This window comes from Sipha flava, unplaced genomic scaffold, assembly GCF_003268045.1.
Source record: "Sipha flava isolate LNK unplaced genomic scaffold, YSA_version1 304_pilon_pilon, whole genome shotgun sequence".
Taxonomy (NCBI): domain Eukaryota; kingdom Metazoa; phylum Arthropoda; class Insecta; order Hemiptera; family Aphididae; genus Sipha; species Sipha flava.
In genome coordinates, this window is record NW_020272981.1 from 61,057 (window position 1) to 81,060 (window position 20,004).

Genomic DNA, 20,004 nt, shown 5'->3' on the forward strand with positions numbered 1-20,004 from the left:
TTTAGATACTTTACCTATTACTTTTAAATTTTCTCATACATAATAACACTAATACATGGCCTACGAAAATGCTAAAAAACCAACTAATACGCGGGCAACGCCGTGTCGGGACAGCTAGTGTAATTATAAAAATTTAATAAAATTTTAATTTTCTTTTAAATATCGTTTAAATAAATTTTGTTGATTTATGCTTTTGATATAATGAATTTCGATGTAACGAACTTTTTGCTCGGTCCCTTGAAATTCTTGAAATTCGTTATATCGCGAGTTGACTGTATATCTATCTAAAATAAATCACGCTTAGGTTTTGCATGATATTTATAGGGTAATATATTTTTTTTTTTTTAGCTTTGATACGCAATAAAGTATTTTTAAATATTAGCCCCCCTCTAAAATTATGGATAATTTCCGCCTATGCGCACGGGGACGTACGTCACCTTAACGTCGTGTGCACCGTTTCATGCTATTATGAGTATTTCTAACCGCACATTAAAAATACACCAGGCCAAAACATGAAATACAAAAAATGTGCGATTCTCTTTCAAATGCATTTCATTTTATATTATATTTTATACATTATATTTATCTTTTATTTCCAGTATTTTAACCCAAATACGTGCCTATAGTTATTAAGAACCTCAATTTGATAAAATTTACATTTTAAGTAAAAGCATAAATAATTTTAAATTCAAGCAGTTTTTTTCCATACATAACTAACTGTACAATGGTATACATATGTATCTTGTTATTTGCGAGGATTAAATAAACAGTAAATCGTGATAAAATATACTACCACGAAAATGAATATGAATACAAATTCAATTACTCTTCATATACGTTGACAGAAATTGATAATTGAGTATGTTCTGGGACGTACAACTTTGTGGCCAGCATCATCCCATGAGTGGCTAGATTCGTGTTATCGTTAACAACAAATAAAATGGAAGCGCGTATAATAGCCGATCAGTACTCTAGCCGAATAATAAATGATCATACCCGTAATTTGTCCGAACCGTATTTGAGCCGACACTCCTAAAATAGTTATCTCCTACTATCTTATACCGAATTACTGATTAGGTTATAGATAAGGATATAACATGCTCTAAGATGTTTTTATGCCCTTAATCCCCTCCTTACCTAGTTTGAGTAGTAGTAAAATTAAGTTTTTAGTAAGTTTAAATAAAATTTAAGTAAGTATTTTGTATTATAACTTTAAACCTTATTACCTAATTACATAATATTGTAATAAAGTTATTAAATTATAAAATTGTAGATTGTTAATGCGTATTAAAACATAAATTAAATAAAAATAATTTTCCGTTTGACACCCCGATCGTCCATATCTTCACCGGTTCTGACTAGTACCTACCTAACTATCATAACATAGTATCTATAACCATGGTATAAACCAGTGGTGGCCAAACTTTTTTTTCCTCGGGCCATAAAAAAACAACTTTTTTTTAATCGCGGGCCATAAAAAAATTGAATTCTAAATTTTTTTTTACGTAAATGCAAAATATTACAGTTATACAAATAAGTGCTGTAATATAGAAGACTTTCGCGGGCCAGATATTAAATGATGGCGGGCAGTAGTTTGGCCACCACTGGTATAAACTATTACCACATTATGATATTACCATACTCAAATGATAAATACTGTCGGTTAAAATACGGTTCGGCCGGAAATATGTGTCGGCTAAAATATTTTCGGATGAAATAATGTCGGCTACAATATTTTCGGCTATTTTAAAGCTCCTCAAATAAAATCATTAACAGATTTGTAAGACGAGCCACGGGAGCATGGTAAAATAATGAACAACATATATTGTTTAAACCTTTCGAAGGAGCTTTAGAAACGTCCAATCTTCAATTGATTTTATCATTCAAGAAATTTAGGGGAATAAGTTGATTTTTATAAGTTAGTGTCGACGAGTCAAATATTTATTTAGTGCCTATTATTAATGTTCTCGTATTTAGTTATAGTATTTGATTTTATAAGTAATGAAAATTGTTCTAGAAAACAATATCGTGTTATTCATAGTTTTTCAGCATCAGTATATAATATTATGATGTATAATACTGAAATATAAATCTTGAATAAATCTGTATCCGTATTTATGTTTTTAGGGACATCAGAAATCAGTAATACATAATTAAAAACTTTTTAAAAAAAATATAAAATGTTAAAATATTAATAAAATATTATATAGTTTATTAAGAATTATAAAATAATATTATAGAATAATATGGAATACTGAAGTCAACAGTCAGAGATATTTGTGGTAAACAATGTTTTGATATGGAACGAATGATATCAATATTTCATTGTGTAAGGTATATAAAAATAAAAAAATTAAGCAATTAAATTATTTTTTACTTTCGTTTATTTTGTATATTAAGCTACTTCCAACAGTTGTTTGTACATACAATATAAAAATAAATTTACAAGATGGAAGATAATATAATATAATGATAATTTTATTCTTTACATCGTTCATTTTGACTGATATCTAGTTATAATTTAAATAAATATAATTAAACTAACTTATATTACATGAACTTAAAAAAAAAAAAAAAACTAAAAATAATAATAAAATATTAAGCAGATGCCCAAAAATAACATGATTGTATACAATAATTATCCTACCAAAAGAATACATTTTAAAATATTATTTTTTTTTTTTTTAATTGTAATAATACAATAGAAATATTTATATAGGAAAACACCTTCAAATTTGAAGTATCACATGATAATCAATATATATATATATATATATATATATATATATATATATATATATATATTAAATTTAAAATTAATGTGGATTAAGTGAATTAAGTATTTTTCTAAGTTGTTCACACTGGTGTATATGTGATGCGTACCAATCCAACCTCTGATGGAAAACAATTAATTAATATATTAAAATACCTACATACCTAACATTTGAGATATAACTGAATTGTATGTATACAAGTTGGTTTAAAAAGTATCTATTGGAAACTAGTTACTTACTTGGCAGTCATGAGAACAATATTTTACTGATTTGCAGGTACTACACATGATTGTAGCTGGAAGTTCACAATTTTCTGCATAACACTAAAAAATAGCAATAAAAATGCATTTAAAATATTTTTTCCTTAGCGTATAATATTTTAAGTCCTTTCATAAGTATAAAATCCTAGAATGGTTAGAACTAAAGCTCCCATCTTGTGGCATTATCAGTAACCATAAATTTAGTTTCAGAAAAAATTTTTTTTAGTATTCACAAACAAGTTTTTAATAAAAGTTATTTTGAAAATAAATGGGTTAGATATCGTAAAATAATTTTGTGAATAATATCAATACTTTATTTACTTTTATTTATTTGTTGAGAAATATGAGAAACAAAATTTCACAAAATGTTTTATAATATTGCAATATCGGGCAGATATATTTCTACTTCACCAAATACACAAAATATAAGAATTTTTTTTGTAATTTACTTAACCCTGATATAATTAACGAACATTCAGGCAAATCATTAATTTTAAACTCTACAATTTTAAATCATTATCCGTGAACATGATAAAATAGATAATATTCGTTAAATATGGAATTAGTAGCAGTTGATATCAAAATTGAATCTTTTGAATTTAAAATATTTTTTTCTTTTTTTTCGGGATTTTAGTAATAGTAATGTGGTTATCCCGCGAGAAAAGGTCTTAGGTTATATATCAAACATTAATTCATCCATAAAATTATGAAATTTATATCCACTAGATATTAGGTTAGTATGTATTAGCAGTCGTTTAGGGCATATGGTTACAGGTACAATAATTGGACAATAAATAGCTGCTACCTATTGCGATAAGAAATGATAACATCAGAAAAATATTAAGGTCAAAAAACCTCTATATTAAAAATGATGAACTATTTCATTGATATTAAAGTATCTTTTAAAGACAGTAACAATTCTCAATATTTAAAACTTTATTTCAATAAACAAGTTACAATTAATACTATATGTTGTGATATTTAAAATTGATCAGATTTGCCAAAGATTTTAAAAATAATTTTTAACTCAAGTTAAAACTATAACTTATAAATAAATAAGTTATAAATTATAACTTAAGTTATAATTTCAGGTTTCAAGACAAATACAGGAATATCATATATTATATTTTTATTAATATAGATTATAAAAATATACATACCTTGGAAGCAACGTCTACAGTTTTTTGTTGAGATTTCAATATTATATTGTTATTTGAATTTTGATGTGGTCTTGCAGCAGCTCTTAGCACCTGGTATTTTGTACTACTAAGGTAAATGGTACTGCATTCAGGTCTTGGAATAGTAGCAGAAAGAGCTTTGATACCATGATTACTATATGTTAAAATTGAAGATGTTCCTCTTGGAGGACCATTGTTCAATGAAGTTGTAGTAACAATGTTTACTTTTGGTGCAATTGTTACTTTGGGATCAATGGACTCGGAAGGTTTTGTAATTAAAGAATTAGAAAAAGTTTCATAAAATGCATTCAGAGGTTTATTGGTTGGTTCTGAAGTTTTAAAAATAGCTTTTTGAGTTTTGTTCACAAGAGTTATAGGTCTAAAAAAGAAAAAAAAGAGAATAACTATTATTAATACAACTAATTACTGAAAATAACATAACATTATAATTTTATTCAGTTTTCAACTAGTTTTAATTTTTTTTTTTTAAATAATAATTGAATATCATATTAATGAATTTCGAGTACTAAATAATACAAAGAAAAAAAATTGAAGAATCTTGATTTGATCCTATCCAATTAAAGATTGAATTGTATCTTTAGACTTTATGATATATTAGGGTGTTCCTTAGCTATAGATGATGAAAAAAAATACCACCATTTTTAAAGGCTCATCTTCTAAAATGTGTGCATACATATAAAAATGAACCACAAAAAATGTTGTGCCAATTAAACAAGATTAACCTGTGCTGATTTTAACTTAAAGTTTGAATTACTTCAATTTTCCAATATTTATAAGAAATTTATATATATTTTTAAATATTTCAAAAAAAAATTTAAATAAATCGAAATTATTTTTATTACAGGTTTAAATAAAACAAAATTATCTAACAATTTTTAATATATTATACTGTTCATGAGATATATTGAATTAAATACATAAAAATACTGAATACTCAAAATAACAAATGTTCATTAAATTTGTAATAAAATCAATATCAGAGTTTATATATTGCATGAGACAATTTTATAAATGATTTTATCTTATTGTATATTTTAACGTTTAACAGATTAACCTAACCTTATCAGATAGATAAAACATTTAATGATAATTATATTATTTAAAATAACATTTATGGCTAGTAAATAATAATAAAAAATAATACCATTTATTTATGAAATTATTTTCTCGATTTGTTATCGATACAAGTTACTTAAAATACGATCTAAAAACGTGGGATACCCATATCAGTTTGGTTAATGTCAAAGAATTAATATATTCACTCAAATAGACAATGATATAGCTAAAAAAAGTGTGAAATTAACGGAAGAATTTAATGAAGCATTAACAGTCAATGAATAGCAAAATCAATAAGTACTGCAGTGTGTTTAGGAACATAGAAAAATTTATCCAGATTGTAAAAAAAAAACATTAAAAAAATTATACTAATAAAAATCTTTAATTATATTTAACATATACCTATATACAAAAAAATATATTTGAGAACATCATATTTAAGCTTAAATAAATAAAAATATTTCATTATACATAAAGTCTGATAAATATTTACCATTAATAATAATATCTTGAGTTATCTTACTAAAAATGTTGAAAATAGGTATTTTTATACATTTAAATCAATTTATCTCGTGAACAATAGAAGACATTAAAAGCTTGTCGGAATATAATTTATGGAACATTTTATTTTATTTAAAACATATAACATAAATAATTTCGATTTACTTAATGGTTTTCGAAATATTTATGAAAATATAAAAATGTCTCATAAATATTGGAAAATTTAACTAAATATAACTTTAAGTGGAAATCGGCATGGGTAAACCTTGATTAATTGACACATTTTTTATACTTCATTTTTATATACATGCACATGATTTTAGAAATTTAAATTAAAAAATTAAGGAACACCATAATATATATAAGAGATAAAAAATATGATATGTAAGAGACAACGATAAAGCTGGTCAAGGGGAAGGGTAACGAGTTATGACTATCCCCAAAATGTTTTTCTTATTTTGTAGAATATACAATAATTTTAAGACAGGTATAATGTTATACCAAATTATTAATAATAATTAAAATTGTGAAAAAATACAAGTTATAGTTGACAGTTTCACTAAAATAAAAAATAGCACATTTCTTATTCTAATTTATGTTTAATCGACTTATTATTAAAAGTTAGTACTTATGTAGGAAAGAATTGAAAATTTAAAAACCCCCCAAAATATTTTTCTGACTACATCACTGATAAGAGATACAGAAACAAATATATTTTAAAATTTTAATATAAGACATATTCCAAGTTTGATTCATTGGTAGAAATTTACTACAAAACAACATAGCTTGGATCAACAATTAAAAAGAAAAACCATAATATTTCATGTCTGTATTTACCCAAAAATTTAAAAAGTATGATATATTTTTTAATGCACTATCAAATATAAGGTATAATTAGAAGAATACATGTCTAGAATTTAAAAATAAAATATTGAATGGTACTAATGTAATTAAATAATATAATATTAAATGTATAACTTACTGATATATTCCATGAGGACCTTTAGATATCACCCAATGTTGAGGAATTGGATTATTGCCAGTAGAAAAATTGACCTCGGATAATATTTGTGATTCAACGTTAGTATTTCCCTTTCCCTTTGGAGAAAGTAGTTTTGAAGATGAAGAAGGAAAATGTTTGGGTTCTTTAAATTTTGAACTAGCTCTTAACTGTTCAGCAGCATTTTCTATTAATATCCCTAGATCTTCAGAAGATTCACCAGTAACAGCATTAATAACTCCTCGAAAACAATCTCTACTGCTTACTGAAGAAACAAAAAATAATGCCATTCGATCGGTTATTGATGGATCACTATCTCGAGTATCTTCAATTAAGCTAATTAAATCAATGCAGTCTGGGCGGAAGGACTTAGACCTGAACATAGTAAATATTCTGGGGTGTTGAAAGTCTGAGCTCTTTAAACTATTCCAAAGTAAAAGTACTAAATTTTTGAAAATGCTACCTTTTTTGAATTTCGGTTGATCCAATACTCTCAGTACTGTTAAAATACTTAAGAAAAACATTTGAAAAGCAGGTTCAAATTCTTCAATGGAAAAGGATGTTATTACAACATTAAAATGATCCTTTAATTTTGATTCAAGAATTTTTTTATGGCGTGTATGTATTCTATTTGCATCACATCTTTCTTTAAGTTTTTCAGCTTCACTTCTCTTTTTAAATGATTCATCCATTCTTGATTTGTGGTGTTTATTGGACAATGATATTACATTTAAAATATTTGCTATAATAACAATTGTATCTTGAACAAATTTGGAAAAATATTTCTTATAAAGTTCTTCAATTTCAATTAGTGATAAATTTCCCCTTACTGTCGGATATGAATTAGAAGAATAATTATTTGGAATTACCATTCTTTTAGTGCCAGTACGTTGAACTTTTGGCATCTTTTTGTCTAAAAATAAATAATTATACCTTTCTATCAAAGCTTCATCAATCATAGTAGATGGATCCCGAACTCTAATCTTGCCAATCAAAGAATTTTTGGGATTAACATCATCACACTTCGCATTGGTTCTTTCTGAAGTACTAATTACATTTTTACTAGTAGAGACATTATCATTTTCAATATTTAAAGAAGACTTAAATTTTGATTTAAATTTGTCAGTCTCGCCTTCTCTAGATAGAACTAATTTTAAAACTACAGGTTGTTTTTCATCTTCCAATTTAGCTGTTTTAGTATTTTTATCATTTTGCTCAATCAAATGTTTCTTATTTACACTAAATTTTTCATCATTAAAATCCCTAAAATTAATAAAAGCAATATATTATAAAATGACATTGATGTGGAAGTAATTAAAAACAATAATTATATTAATTCATACATCAAATTCAAATATACATTCTGAATGTTAAGAGTACTATTGAAATTTCATTCTACATCCTAAGTCAAACTCTAATTTTAATAGTTTAGAAAATAATTCTTTAATTGAAAACCATAATATTCTATACATAGACTTTTGTTTGGTTTTTTTGTTGATTGAATAATAGTTTTCATAAAAATTAGTTTTGAAATATATGTAATAATTATCTAGTTTAAGAGGTAAATTGAAAAAGAATCTTAGGGAATACTGGATAAAAATTGTTTATATTTTAATAAAAACTGTATTTACTAATCTTTAATTATACACCTCTTGATTCAATTGTACTTTATATAATTGAACATAATTTATATGAGTTTTTTTTTGTGTTTGATTTGATGTTTATTATATCAATCATTATAATAAATTCAATCATAATTTATAAACACATACACAATTGACTATAAAGGTATATATAATATAGAATACTTACAATTTATACTGATCAATATCTTCTTGAGTTAAATTTGGCAAAATAACTATAGGCCTTTTCATGACAGCTTTCAATGCTACAGTATCAATATTCTTTTTGGTGTATAAATGCATTCGGCTTCTGAAACACAAAAAAATAATAAATGTATCAATGAAAAAGATTAAATTAATCTTTAAACTTTAAATCATTCGTTAATTATTTTTCTTATAAAACTAAACAAAGTAAACAAACAAGAAAATATAATTGAAACACTATTACTTAATAATTTTGATAACCAATACCAAGTGACCGATTCTATATTTTAAGTAATTAAATTTTATTTTATGTCGATGAACAAGTGGAAAATGTAGTAGTTACATTGGTAGTACATGTTTTTATATAAATTACACAATAACCTATTAGTTTTATAAATATATTATGAAGCATGTAATTATTATTTATGGTTTCTAAATGGTATAAGTAAAAACATAAAATATAGTTAAAACATATTTAATTATATTAATAACTATTAATTTTATCACAATATAATTATACAGACAACCAGATACCAAAATTCTAGAAAATTGTATTAGAATAAAAATTTGTATAACCATTCTAATCACTAAAACCAAAGTCTACCTAAACTTGGTACATTTTAAAGTTCTTTTCATTATAGTTATACAATAAACACTGTTTATTAAAAATTGTTGTTATGAAATTTATATTTTTTTGGTGAAACTAAAAACTATACAAGATATTATGAACACAAATAATTTTGTTGAATAAAATGCTAGTTGATTGGTTTTTATTATATATTTTTTTTTTTAACCAAAAATGCTAACACAAAATTTCTAGTTATATATATATCATCATCAACAACTTAATGGTCCATTAAGGATCTGCGATGCTACTAGTAAACCTCTGCATTTTTTTTCTGTCCAAAATCCCGTCTAACATAGCATTTCCATCTATAAGTCTCATATCCTTTTCTTCGGTATCTTTTCATCATATTCTTGGTCTTTCAAGTGAGCGTTTTTTATTAATATTTCCTCAGAACATTCTTTAATACATCTCCATCAGCTGTCCACACATGTCCCAAATACTTTATTGTTTACATTTTATTATATATGTTAGTATATTGGGTTTTACATATAGGCCATACAGCTCTTCTCTTAACAATAATAAACCACACTCATCAACAGAATGAAACCAATATATTTTGGATATAAAATTGACACTTAAACTAATGATAATCTAAACACGAAATGTATTTTTCATATTCTTTCGAATTTATTATTACTTTAAAAATTCAATATGACCAGAAAATAATGACGTTTTTAATATCTAATTATTATCATCTTCATTGTATTTTTCATATTATATTCATTTAAAGAAGAGAAAGTGTTTGTTTACATTATGAAATTGTATTTGTTTTAAAATCATTAAGATTCTTTACTAGGTAAATAAGTTGTAAGCGTAATCTTAATTTCGATAAATATAATAAATCGATATTATATGTTGAATAAAATAGAACCTGCACCAGGATAAGTAATAGAAAGTAATAGAAAAATTGATTTTCAAAAAAAAAAAAAAAACTAGGTGAGACGACGTAAAATAATTTTCATAGGGAAAACGAAAACTTCTGTCGAAAAAAATAAAAATAAAGGCAATGACAATAAAACCGGCGACGGCGGTTCTCCATCAATTCGATCACGGTGTATAGTAGCAGTGCGCGTATTCGAGCGCTCGGTATACGGGTGGTGGCGCGCGCACGGATGACGCAGTGAAAACGGTAGGTTCAATGTACCTACTAAGCGACTCCGAAACTCGGCAACGTCGCACCAGCATTGTACAACATCGATCTAGGCGAGGGGCCGTGGCAGCTGCCGTCGCCCGCGCGCCAACGCACACGGCCATAACGGCGACGGTTACCGTCGCCATTGTTCGGGCAGGAAATGGTCGTGTAGTGTCAGCGGGTCGCGGGGACCACATCCGCGACAGTGCCGCGCCGCCGCGGTAACATAAAATGTTAAACGTATTTACAAGTGTACGGAACATTGGGCGTGCGCGCACTACAGATAATAATATACTTTTGCCTATAACGTAAAACGTGTCAACTAAAACAACGACGTCGGTCGTCGTAAACGTAAACGTAATATACAACACTTCGTTAGACACACACGTGTACATCAGTGTATTGAAAATATTTCATAATACATATTACATATTTTACGTATAAATTCCGTATATCAATTTACGTACAGATATTGTAATATTCGCACGACATTTTCGACGCCATTAAAATACTACCGTCAATACCATAGTTAACCTAACCATAGTATACATGTCAATGCAGTAAAGACGACCAGTTGTGCAATAACGTTCTATAATTTTGTTCAATGTCGATTGCCTCCAGAACAGTTGGCGTCGACCAATTGTTATTTTATGTTATTTTATATACCAACGATTAATGAATGTATTCTGATAATTGTGAAATCCATATTGACCTTAATTCTTAAAACTCGTAGTACTCGTTCCACAACAACTTTTTAATAGTTTGTAAATTGTGATTTACAAAACCAATACAATTATTTAAGAATATTATGTATATTTGATTATGAATATTTATTTGAAAATTAACTCTTACTTAATTTTTTCATTTGAATGGGGCGTTTTATTTTGTATATTATATTTGTCAAATTAAACTGATATATATTATGTACCCAAGTATTGTTTATTTGAAACGTGTGAACATTAATTAGTTATTTATGCAATATACTCAATGTTTACAAATATACTTTTTTTTTTGTAATTATCACTTTTATCTGAACTACGACAATGTTAATGCGAAGGATAATATTTCAAACTGTATTTCATGTATTGAGTTATTTTAATACATATTTTAAAAATGCATATGTTTATTATCATATTGTATAACGTACACAACGAACATAACGATAAGTTTTGATACACTTAGAAGAATTGTATTTCATGGTTAACCTTACATATAAAGAAATAATTTTGCATCATCTGTCATATGTTCAAACCAAACAATAAAATTCGATGCAACAGTGTTTTTTTAAACTGTGTTCCACGAAAATAACATGAGATCCGCGAAACCGGTGTTTTTTCTCAAAATATACAAAAAAAATTACTTTAAAAAATCTAACTGAATATCTGTGGGAAAGAAAAGTTGTGTACATCCATGAAACTTATTTTAATGCCACAGAGTTAACAACTACATTAAAAATTAATGTGCATTGAATAATGTATACAGAAGTATATTTTAACGTTGTTGATAAAAATATTATTGGTTACGACGGTCATGGATAGCGTGAACTTCTAAGAAACTACCGTCGATAACGAATGTACTGTTTTAGTTATCAGTAATAAGACAGCTCTTGATAAAATCACAGATTAAATAAAACCAGATAGTGCACTCTCGAAATAGTGAAATTGTAAACAAATTTGAGCACTTCTCAAATCAGTGTGCCCAAAAAAAGAAAATTAAATTCGTTACGTTTCTGTCTATTGGTAGTACCTATGTTATCAAATCTCTCATGATGTTTTGTTTTCCTTTTTTCTTAATGACTAATGTTTTGTCACTTGTCATGGTGTACAAGCAAATTTTTATTTAATCTGTGATAAAATCATCAAAATCAAACCTCGGAATATAAATAATCACTTATTTAAAACCTTATGTTAGGATATGGGAAGTATGCTTTTCTCCTTTTACATACCTAGGTCAGGTTATCTTGAGGAAAGATTCATTTTTTTTTTTAGCTGATGTGTCTTTTTTTAAGGTATTTTTTCTTGGAACACAATAAGATCGATTTTTAGATGAAATTTAAGTACTTAAAATAAAATTACACATTAAAACAACATTTTTACAAAGATCAATTGACTCAATTTAACCTTCAGGATAGACAGTTACATTTATTTATTGCTCACAAAAATATCTTGCTTTGGAAAAAGGTAGAATTTTGGAGAATTTGTTTGGACTCCAATAAGTTTGATTGCTTTCCAATAATAAAATGCATTTCAGAAGAGAAAGATGTAGAAATAAAAAAGCTGTATATTGAAAAAATAATTTAGTATCTTACTGTGGAGAATTTAATATATATATATATATATATATAGTATTTTCCAAATTAATAATTTAAAAATATAAACATAATTAAAAATTAATTTGTAGTCAATGCACAACTTTCGATCATGTCAATTGAATAATATTAAATTTTTATTGAAATGATAAATGATTCACATCGTTACGTTTCTCAGCTTATATATAGAGAAAAATGAAAAACCGCAATAGAGTTGATGCTGAACCAGATATGAGAGTTCAATTCTCATCAATAAAGCCTAATATTAACTATACAGTAGAAGTTACAGTGGTGTATGATAAGATCATAATAACAATATGATATAATATAATTAATATAATTTAATTATACTCTAGTCCTTGCCGCGAAAACTAACACGTGAAAGTTACGAACTAAGCGGCCATTTTTAGTCGTTGATTTTCACAATAGAAATAATTTTCAGTTTGTATAATAATTGCGCAACTGTAATAACCGGTTTGGTTTGAGACTCCATTACTAACGGACGAATATTTCATGCACGTTATAAATGTATGACGTCACATTTATTATACCACGCGGTAAATCAACGAATAGATTTTCACATGAAAACATTTTTTGTGTCCGTATATAATATTACCTACATTTAGCCCCTTTTTCGCAGCTATCAAAATGTAATAACATTGATAAAACGATAACATCATTTTTATTATAATAGTTTTATATATTGATAAATTTAAATTAAAATAGTTAAATACATTTAATAATACACAATCGAAAGAAAAAACACAATATCGTAATTTAAAATTTAAAAATATACAATTCATTGCGAATACTTCAAGCGAAAATGTAATACAAATGTTATAATTAGGTTTAATATTTTGTATTTTTGTTGTAAAAGCGTACCTAACTTTTTAAAATTTAAATCATGAGTCCCATGAACATAGATTTAGTCATTTCCAAATACAAAAATCATCTTTTCCTAAATTTGAGACAAAATCATCTTACACAGTATTTGAAATACAAAATTGGATTGTTAATACATTTTAGTAACAATTTGACCCATAACCAGGGACTAAAACCGTGACTGATAAGAACCGGTACTGGAACTGGTTAGCCTTTAAAATTTAGGAACCGTAACTGAAACCGGAACCTTTATTTCCAAAAATGAAAAACCGTAACCATAACCATAACCTTAATTATAAAAGGGTTAGTTTAGGTCAGTTATTTAGACTATGGTAATGACTATTTTGTTTGTTCATTTGTCGGTTTAGAACAGTGGTGGGCAAACTTTTTTAATGGGGGGGGGCACAAGGTTTAAGAAATTCTAGAGGAGGGCCAGAATAATAGAAAAAATGCATTTTGTATAAAAGCTTTGAATCATATTATAAAAACATTACAGCATTACAGATAAATGTTACAAATTACCTTATACCTTAAATAATAATTAATTTAACTTTTATTCGGAAGCTCAACCATGGCAGGTGTGTGAGATATATGGAATTGTTTTTGATTTTCTATAATATTTTTGAAAGCAGGTTCCAGCTGTGATGAAGCAACTTTCAGCAGTGTGAAAAGGTGTTCATTAGTCAATCGGTTTCTGATTGAGTTTTTCCGCAATTTCATGGTCGAAAAAGTTTGTTCGCACACATAAGAAGACGCAAACATCGCCATAATTTTCTGGGCGTGAGCAATTATTTTTGGAAATTCGGCTTTCTGCAGTGCTCTATAAAAATCTAGTTTTGTGGAATTCAAGAACAATTGCTTTAAATGGGTACTGCACTGCATTTCAATAATTTCCATATGCATTTCTACAGATATATTTATATATTTAAAACTATTTTCTTCGATCATTTTCAGAGTATTTCGGGAATTTTTTTCCTAAATTAAAATTATAATGTAAAAAAATAAAATATATAAATTATAAAAAATGCTGGAAAATCTCTGCGACCCTAATTTGGGGGCCATTACTATCCATGTCGGTGGACCCTCGGCGGGCCAGAATAAATACTTTCGCGGGCCGTACTTTGCCCATCACTAGTTTAGAACATCAAAAGTCAAATTTTTTATGTTTTTATTATTTTGTGTTGTAAACTGTAACAGTGTTATACAGTGGTTCTCAACTTTTGTGCGACGACACCCTAATTTAGATCCATAAAAATGGCGACATACTTAATATAATGGATTTTTGAAATTTAAGAACTACAAACCTTTGTAAATTAATATATTAGTATGTTGAAATTGTATTAAAAAAAAAGTGTAATTTAATTAGTTCAAAATTTCATAGTTCAAATTAAGTATTATAAAAAACTGTATTAGTCCATAGAGATCCAGGAATACATAGGTCTTCGATTTGTGGGCGAATTAGTCGACAAATATACGCGTAATTTACTCTCAATATATTTTTTTTTTTTGCTATTTGTTAATTCCAATGTCGAAAATGCTGATTCACAGATGTATGATATTGAAAATAAAACTGAAATTTTGAAACATAAAATTTAGATTTTAACGTTGTATTTTATGATATTTCTAATAAATGAGTTAAAAATCAATAAGAATATCATTACAATTGTTTTTCTTACATGTGATTTTTATTATTTCATCATAATGCCATAATAATATCATATGATTATACTATGAAAGATTACAGTTTTAATTAATAATATTTTGGCGGCACGCACTACGGTAATACGTGTACACTAGTGTGTCGCGACGCACCGGTTGAGAACCACGGGTATAATGCATATTATAAGTAAATTTGTAATATTATTATTATTATTATTATTATTATTATTATTATTTTTGTATGTTTATTAATATATTACAATTTACAAAGAGTATATAATTTATGCTGTCTATTAAGTATTAAATATAATAATTATATTTAATACTTAATAAACATAATTATACTTAATTATTAATGTTAATACAAATTTGTAGCTACAACGGTAACCAGTATTAACTTTGATTCCTAATTAAAATTAAATTTTAAATTAAAGATATTTATTTCATCAAATTATAATAGTTCACAATATTAAAAAATATTTTACAAATTTTTACTATGAGTTGGAATAAAATAACTTAACCTAACTCAAAGAAATATAATATGCTGATATAATAAATATATATTTAATATATTTATAATTATTTTTGTTGTAACTATTGATAATACATTATATTTCCATGAAATGAAATAATTACAATTTAAATAAGAATAAATAAATAATTCCATATTATTTTTTAATAAATCTCTAATAACCAGAATTAAACGAAATTAACCGATTCTAGAACCCTTACTCTTTTAAAAAAACCGAAACCGAAAAAACCTATAGGTTACAGTCCCTGCCCATAACACTCATACTATAAAAATTTAAATTATGCTCCTTCCACAGAATCTTGGACATAATAATTTAATACCCTTTGAATAGGAACTAGTATAGATGGTAGTATAATATTATTTGAAATAAAATAAACTACCTGCCAATTATGCTCTATCAGCTGTAGTAAACCTTAATTTACCAATTTCATTTTGGTGCTATAATTGAATATTGCTGAATATTACAATTAATTCATTGTCCTCGTTTAATAAAGATTAAAATATGGTACTTTGAACTTAGAGGTATGGAGAAATATGAGAGTAATATAAATGTTATATTTTTTATTACTTTTGAATTGTACCTGTAAAATGACGATCGTAAGTGAATATTGTTTTTTTTTTTTGATTTGTGAATTATTTAATTTATTTAACTACTAATGTATTTAACTATTTAAATTTAAATTTAGCAAAACATAAAATTAATATAATAAAAATTATATCGTTTTATCAATGCTATCACATAAATTATAACTGATAGCTGCAAAAAGAAGCTAAATGTAGGCAATATTCTTTACAGACACAAAAAATGTTTTCCTGGAAAGATCCTTTCGTGTAAATCATGCCACTATCAGGGACGGTCATAGATAATACAGTAAAAATCGGCGATGACGAGTTTCAAGGGCCACCTAGTTTTTCTCGTTATAACCAGTAGCTCGTCATAAGTGGTTAGAAAGAGCATTTGTTGTATAATAAATTTAAAATATCATGCAATGCACAAGACACAAAACGGTAAATAACCATTAACAAAATTTTAAATACGGAGATTGTAAACTCTCCTGATTTTAATGATACATAAAGTCCCCCAATGATTAACTCTCCCGGGTCTGTTCTAGTACTACCCTAACGGAAACAACTTTCCTGGATATAATTGGACGGTTTTATGTACAGACAAAAATTACTTATTAGAAATAGTACAAGCAGTATCATTAGGTGAAATTGATGTCTCGTTGTCATTTGGAAATCCGCGAAAATTTCCCATGCTAGATGGTTGACAATGGTAAACCGGATTTTAAGACTGCATGTAGGAAGTGAAAATCCTAGTAAAAATCTCCAACTTCTAGTTGAATACATAGTAAAAGTATATGTCCCAATATGATTTCACAAAAACTAAATCATTTATGTTTTGACAGAGCAAGACATATTTTTAAAATAATTCAAATATCTAGGTACTTTCCAAAAAAATATTATAAGATATTTAAATTAAAAAGTAAATAATTTCGTGAAATTTTGGACAATCCAAAAGAAATGAATGACAACTGGTTGACCAACGTACCATGGTGTAATTATATATTACTTATTTTTCCAAGAAGAACAAACAGATTTGAACTCAGGAAAAAATACTGGTATAGGAAAAATATTAGAAATAGTAGTACCAAAAATTATAAACATTTGGAAAACTTCATGTATTCCAACCATGTCTTATATTCGAATTTGTAATATGATAAAAATGTTTAAAAAAATTACTGTAATAGAAGAGAATATTTTTGTACTACAAGAACCTGGTTTAAATTACTTGGAACACATTACGATCGAAAAAAGCACCACAAAAGAGGTAAAAAAAAATCAATTTAAATTATCTTTCTACAAAGTATGGGACTAAAGACCTTATTGCAATCGGATGTGATAGTACCATCGTTAATACTGGTTATAAAGCTGGTGCAATTCGCTTAAAGGAGCATACAACATAAAAATATATTTTTTTTATTTGAAAGAATGTTAAATTTTAAGAATAATGGTGTAGGTTTTACGGTTCTACCCACATTATTCAATAAGTAATGAGCAATTGAAAAAAAGACGTGTGACGTCATTTGGCTCTACTCTACATAATTGGATGTTAAAGTAATACGATTTTTAAGATTTGAAAAACTAAACGTCATATAGAAATTCTGATACTTGCATCGTCTTAAACACATAAAACCACACAGTTATACGCAAATTTGATTTCAAAAATAAAATATTTAGGTTGATAAATCGTTGTGTAAATCGAAGAACTTTTACACGTATAAGATAGGCAATACGACAAGTAAGGCCCAATGACGTTACGCGTAAAAGATCCGCACACGCTGCAGCGGTAGCGGTTAGAGACCACACACTCTAGTGGTAAATCAGGTGTGGTAAAATATGGTTACGCGATTTTACAAATAACGCTGCATGCTCGAAGTTACTACTACCACCCAGAGATATTTTGATAATTCACTTGAAATTCGTCGTCATTACATTCAATGACAATATTTCAAATAGCATTTTATTACTTATAAGTTATTACCATATACAAGAAAAGTTATGTATCTATAGTTATGTGAAATTAACAATTAGCATTCAATAACATATTTTATTATTATATATTTTAATTAAGAAATAATATAATTATGATTATCTACTACTCTAAAATATCTAAACTGTATACTATTTTGAATTATTTCTTAAAGTGTCCATAAATGTATCCAATATCCAATAATAAATTGTGTTCGATTGAAATCGACTAATCTATTTTTATTTTCAGGTAAATAAACTAACTTTGTTTTTCCAAAACACGTTTGTGTATGATGTTTCGTGATTAGTGATTACTGATTAGTATCAATTAGATTAACGATTAGATTAACGTTAAAAACAACAGTATAGTTTATTATTCCATTCCATAATAATCATGTCTCTTTCAAAAAAAGAAAATATTGAAAAATGTATTGTACAAAATCATTAAATAATGTACGATATGACGATTCTGGAGTTTCAGGATGTTAGGAAGAAAGATTACATTTGGGACAATATCATAAGTCCATAAATGAATGGAGAGCGTGTGTACGAGCTATAATATCACCACCGGTATCGCATGCTATGAATCTAGGAGAAAATATTCTAGTTTAAACATCCAAGGTTAAAATATCCAACGGATAAAATAACAAATGTATAGGACAAAATATCTAAGTAAAAAAATAATAAAAATCTGTATATCTGTACATAATTTTTTTATTTATTTTTTATTTAGATACATTGTTCAATTTTAAATCAAAATTAACATGACTTAATATTATATAATATAGTCATAAAATAATATTAGTAAAAATAAAACTATGTTATGTTGTAACGTATTACATAAAACTAAAGATATAATTATTACGTAACATTACATATTATTTTTATTATTTTATAATTGTATTATAAAGTATTAATAATGTTAAATGTTATTAAAATGTGATCTAAAAATGAACAATAATATATTTAAATAAAAAAATTATACAGGTATTAATGATACAGATTTTTATAATTTTTTTTTCATTTGGACATTTTATCCATTGGATATTTTAATCTTGGATATTTTATAACAGGATATTTTGTCCCAATACCGCATGTTATCGTTAACACTACTGCAGCAGTGTGTGCGGACCTTAAAGGAAACTTAAAACAAATACAGTTTTTTAGGTTAGGTTACCACAATAATATTGTGGAAATCTCATGTTTGCTATTAAACACAACGAAAGTAATGTGTGTAAAAGATGTTTATTACGTGTGTACACACAAACAACAAAAAACCTATACACAGAAAACACGAGTACGGGTGATGACGGTGGTCACGAGGTTTAGATTGTCCATAGGGTCGTAGTCGTTCGGGGAAAGTGTGTCATAATACGGGGAGAGCGGGAGACCGCCGCCATGACGTGGTGGTCGTTCGCGTCACCGAAAACCATAGTGACCAACCGCCTAACAATGTTATCACTTCCGAGCGGGAATTATGTGGTGGTTCACCACAGTATTTATTAGAGCATTTAAAGATAGTGAAACCAAAATGTTCGTCTATAGATCGCGTTATAGTCGAGTCAATAATATTGTGAAAATGGCTCGTAGTTGGTTTTTCATCACCTCTCCACAATTCAAAATAATAGTCAGCAACGCGTAATAAGAAGTCGGTTTATCGGAGCAATTGGTCATTAACGTGCGGCAGATAATGAGATTGAATTCAAAAGAATCAT

At 26.8% G+C, this 20,004-nt stretch overlaps 1 protein-coding gene across 1 annotated transcript in view; it reads right to left on the reverse strand.

The window, feature by feature from the left end:
* Positions 1–2,788: 2,788 nt before the first annotated feature.
* The window catches only part of LOC112686315, a 29,822-nt gene continuing 12,606 nt past the window's right edge, over positions 2,789–20,004 (reverse strand). The window contains exons 3-7 of the mRNA XM_025558533.1: positions 8,603–8,636; positions 6,773–8,053; positions 4,195–4,591; positions 3,014–3,097; positions 2,789–2,894 (exon numbers count right to left, since the gene is read on the reverse strand). Coding sequence (XP_025414318.1) covers positions 2,817–2,894; positions 3,014–3,097; positions 4,195–4,591; positions 6,773–8,053; positions 8,603–8,636 — 1,874 coding nt within the window. The 3' untranslated portion in view covers positions 2,789–2,816. The remainder of the gene's footprint in view (positions 2,895–3,013; positions 3,098–4,194; positions 4,592–6,772; positions 8,054–8,602; positions 8,637–20,004) is intronic.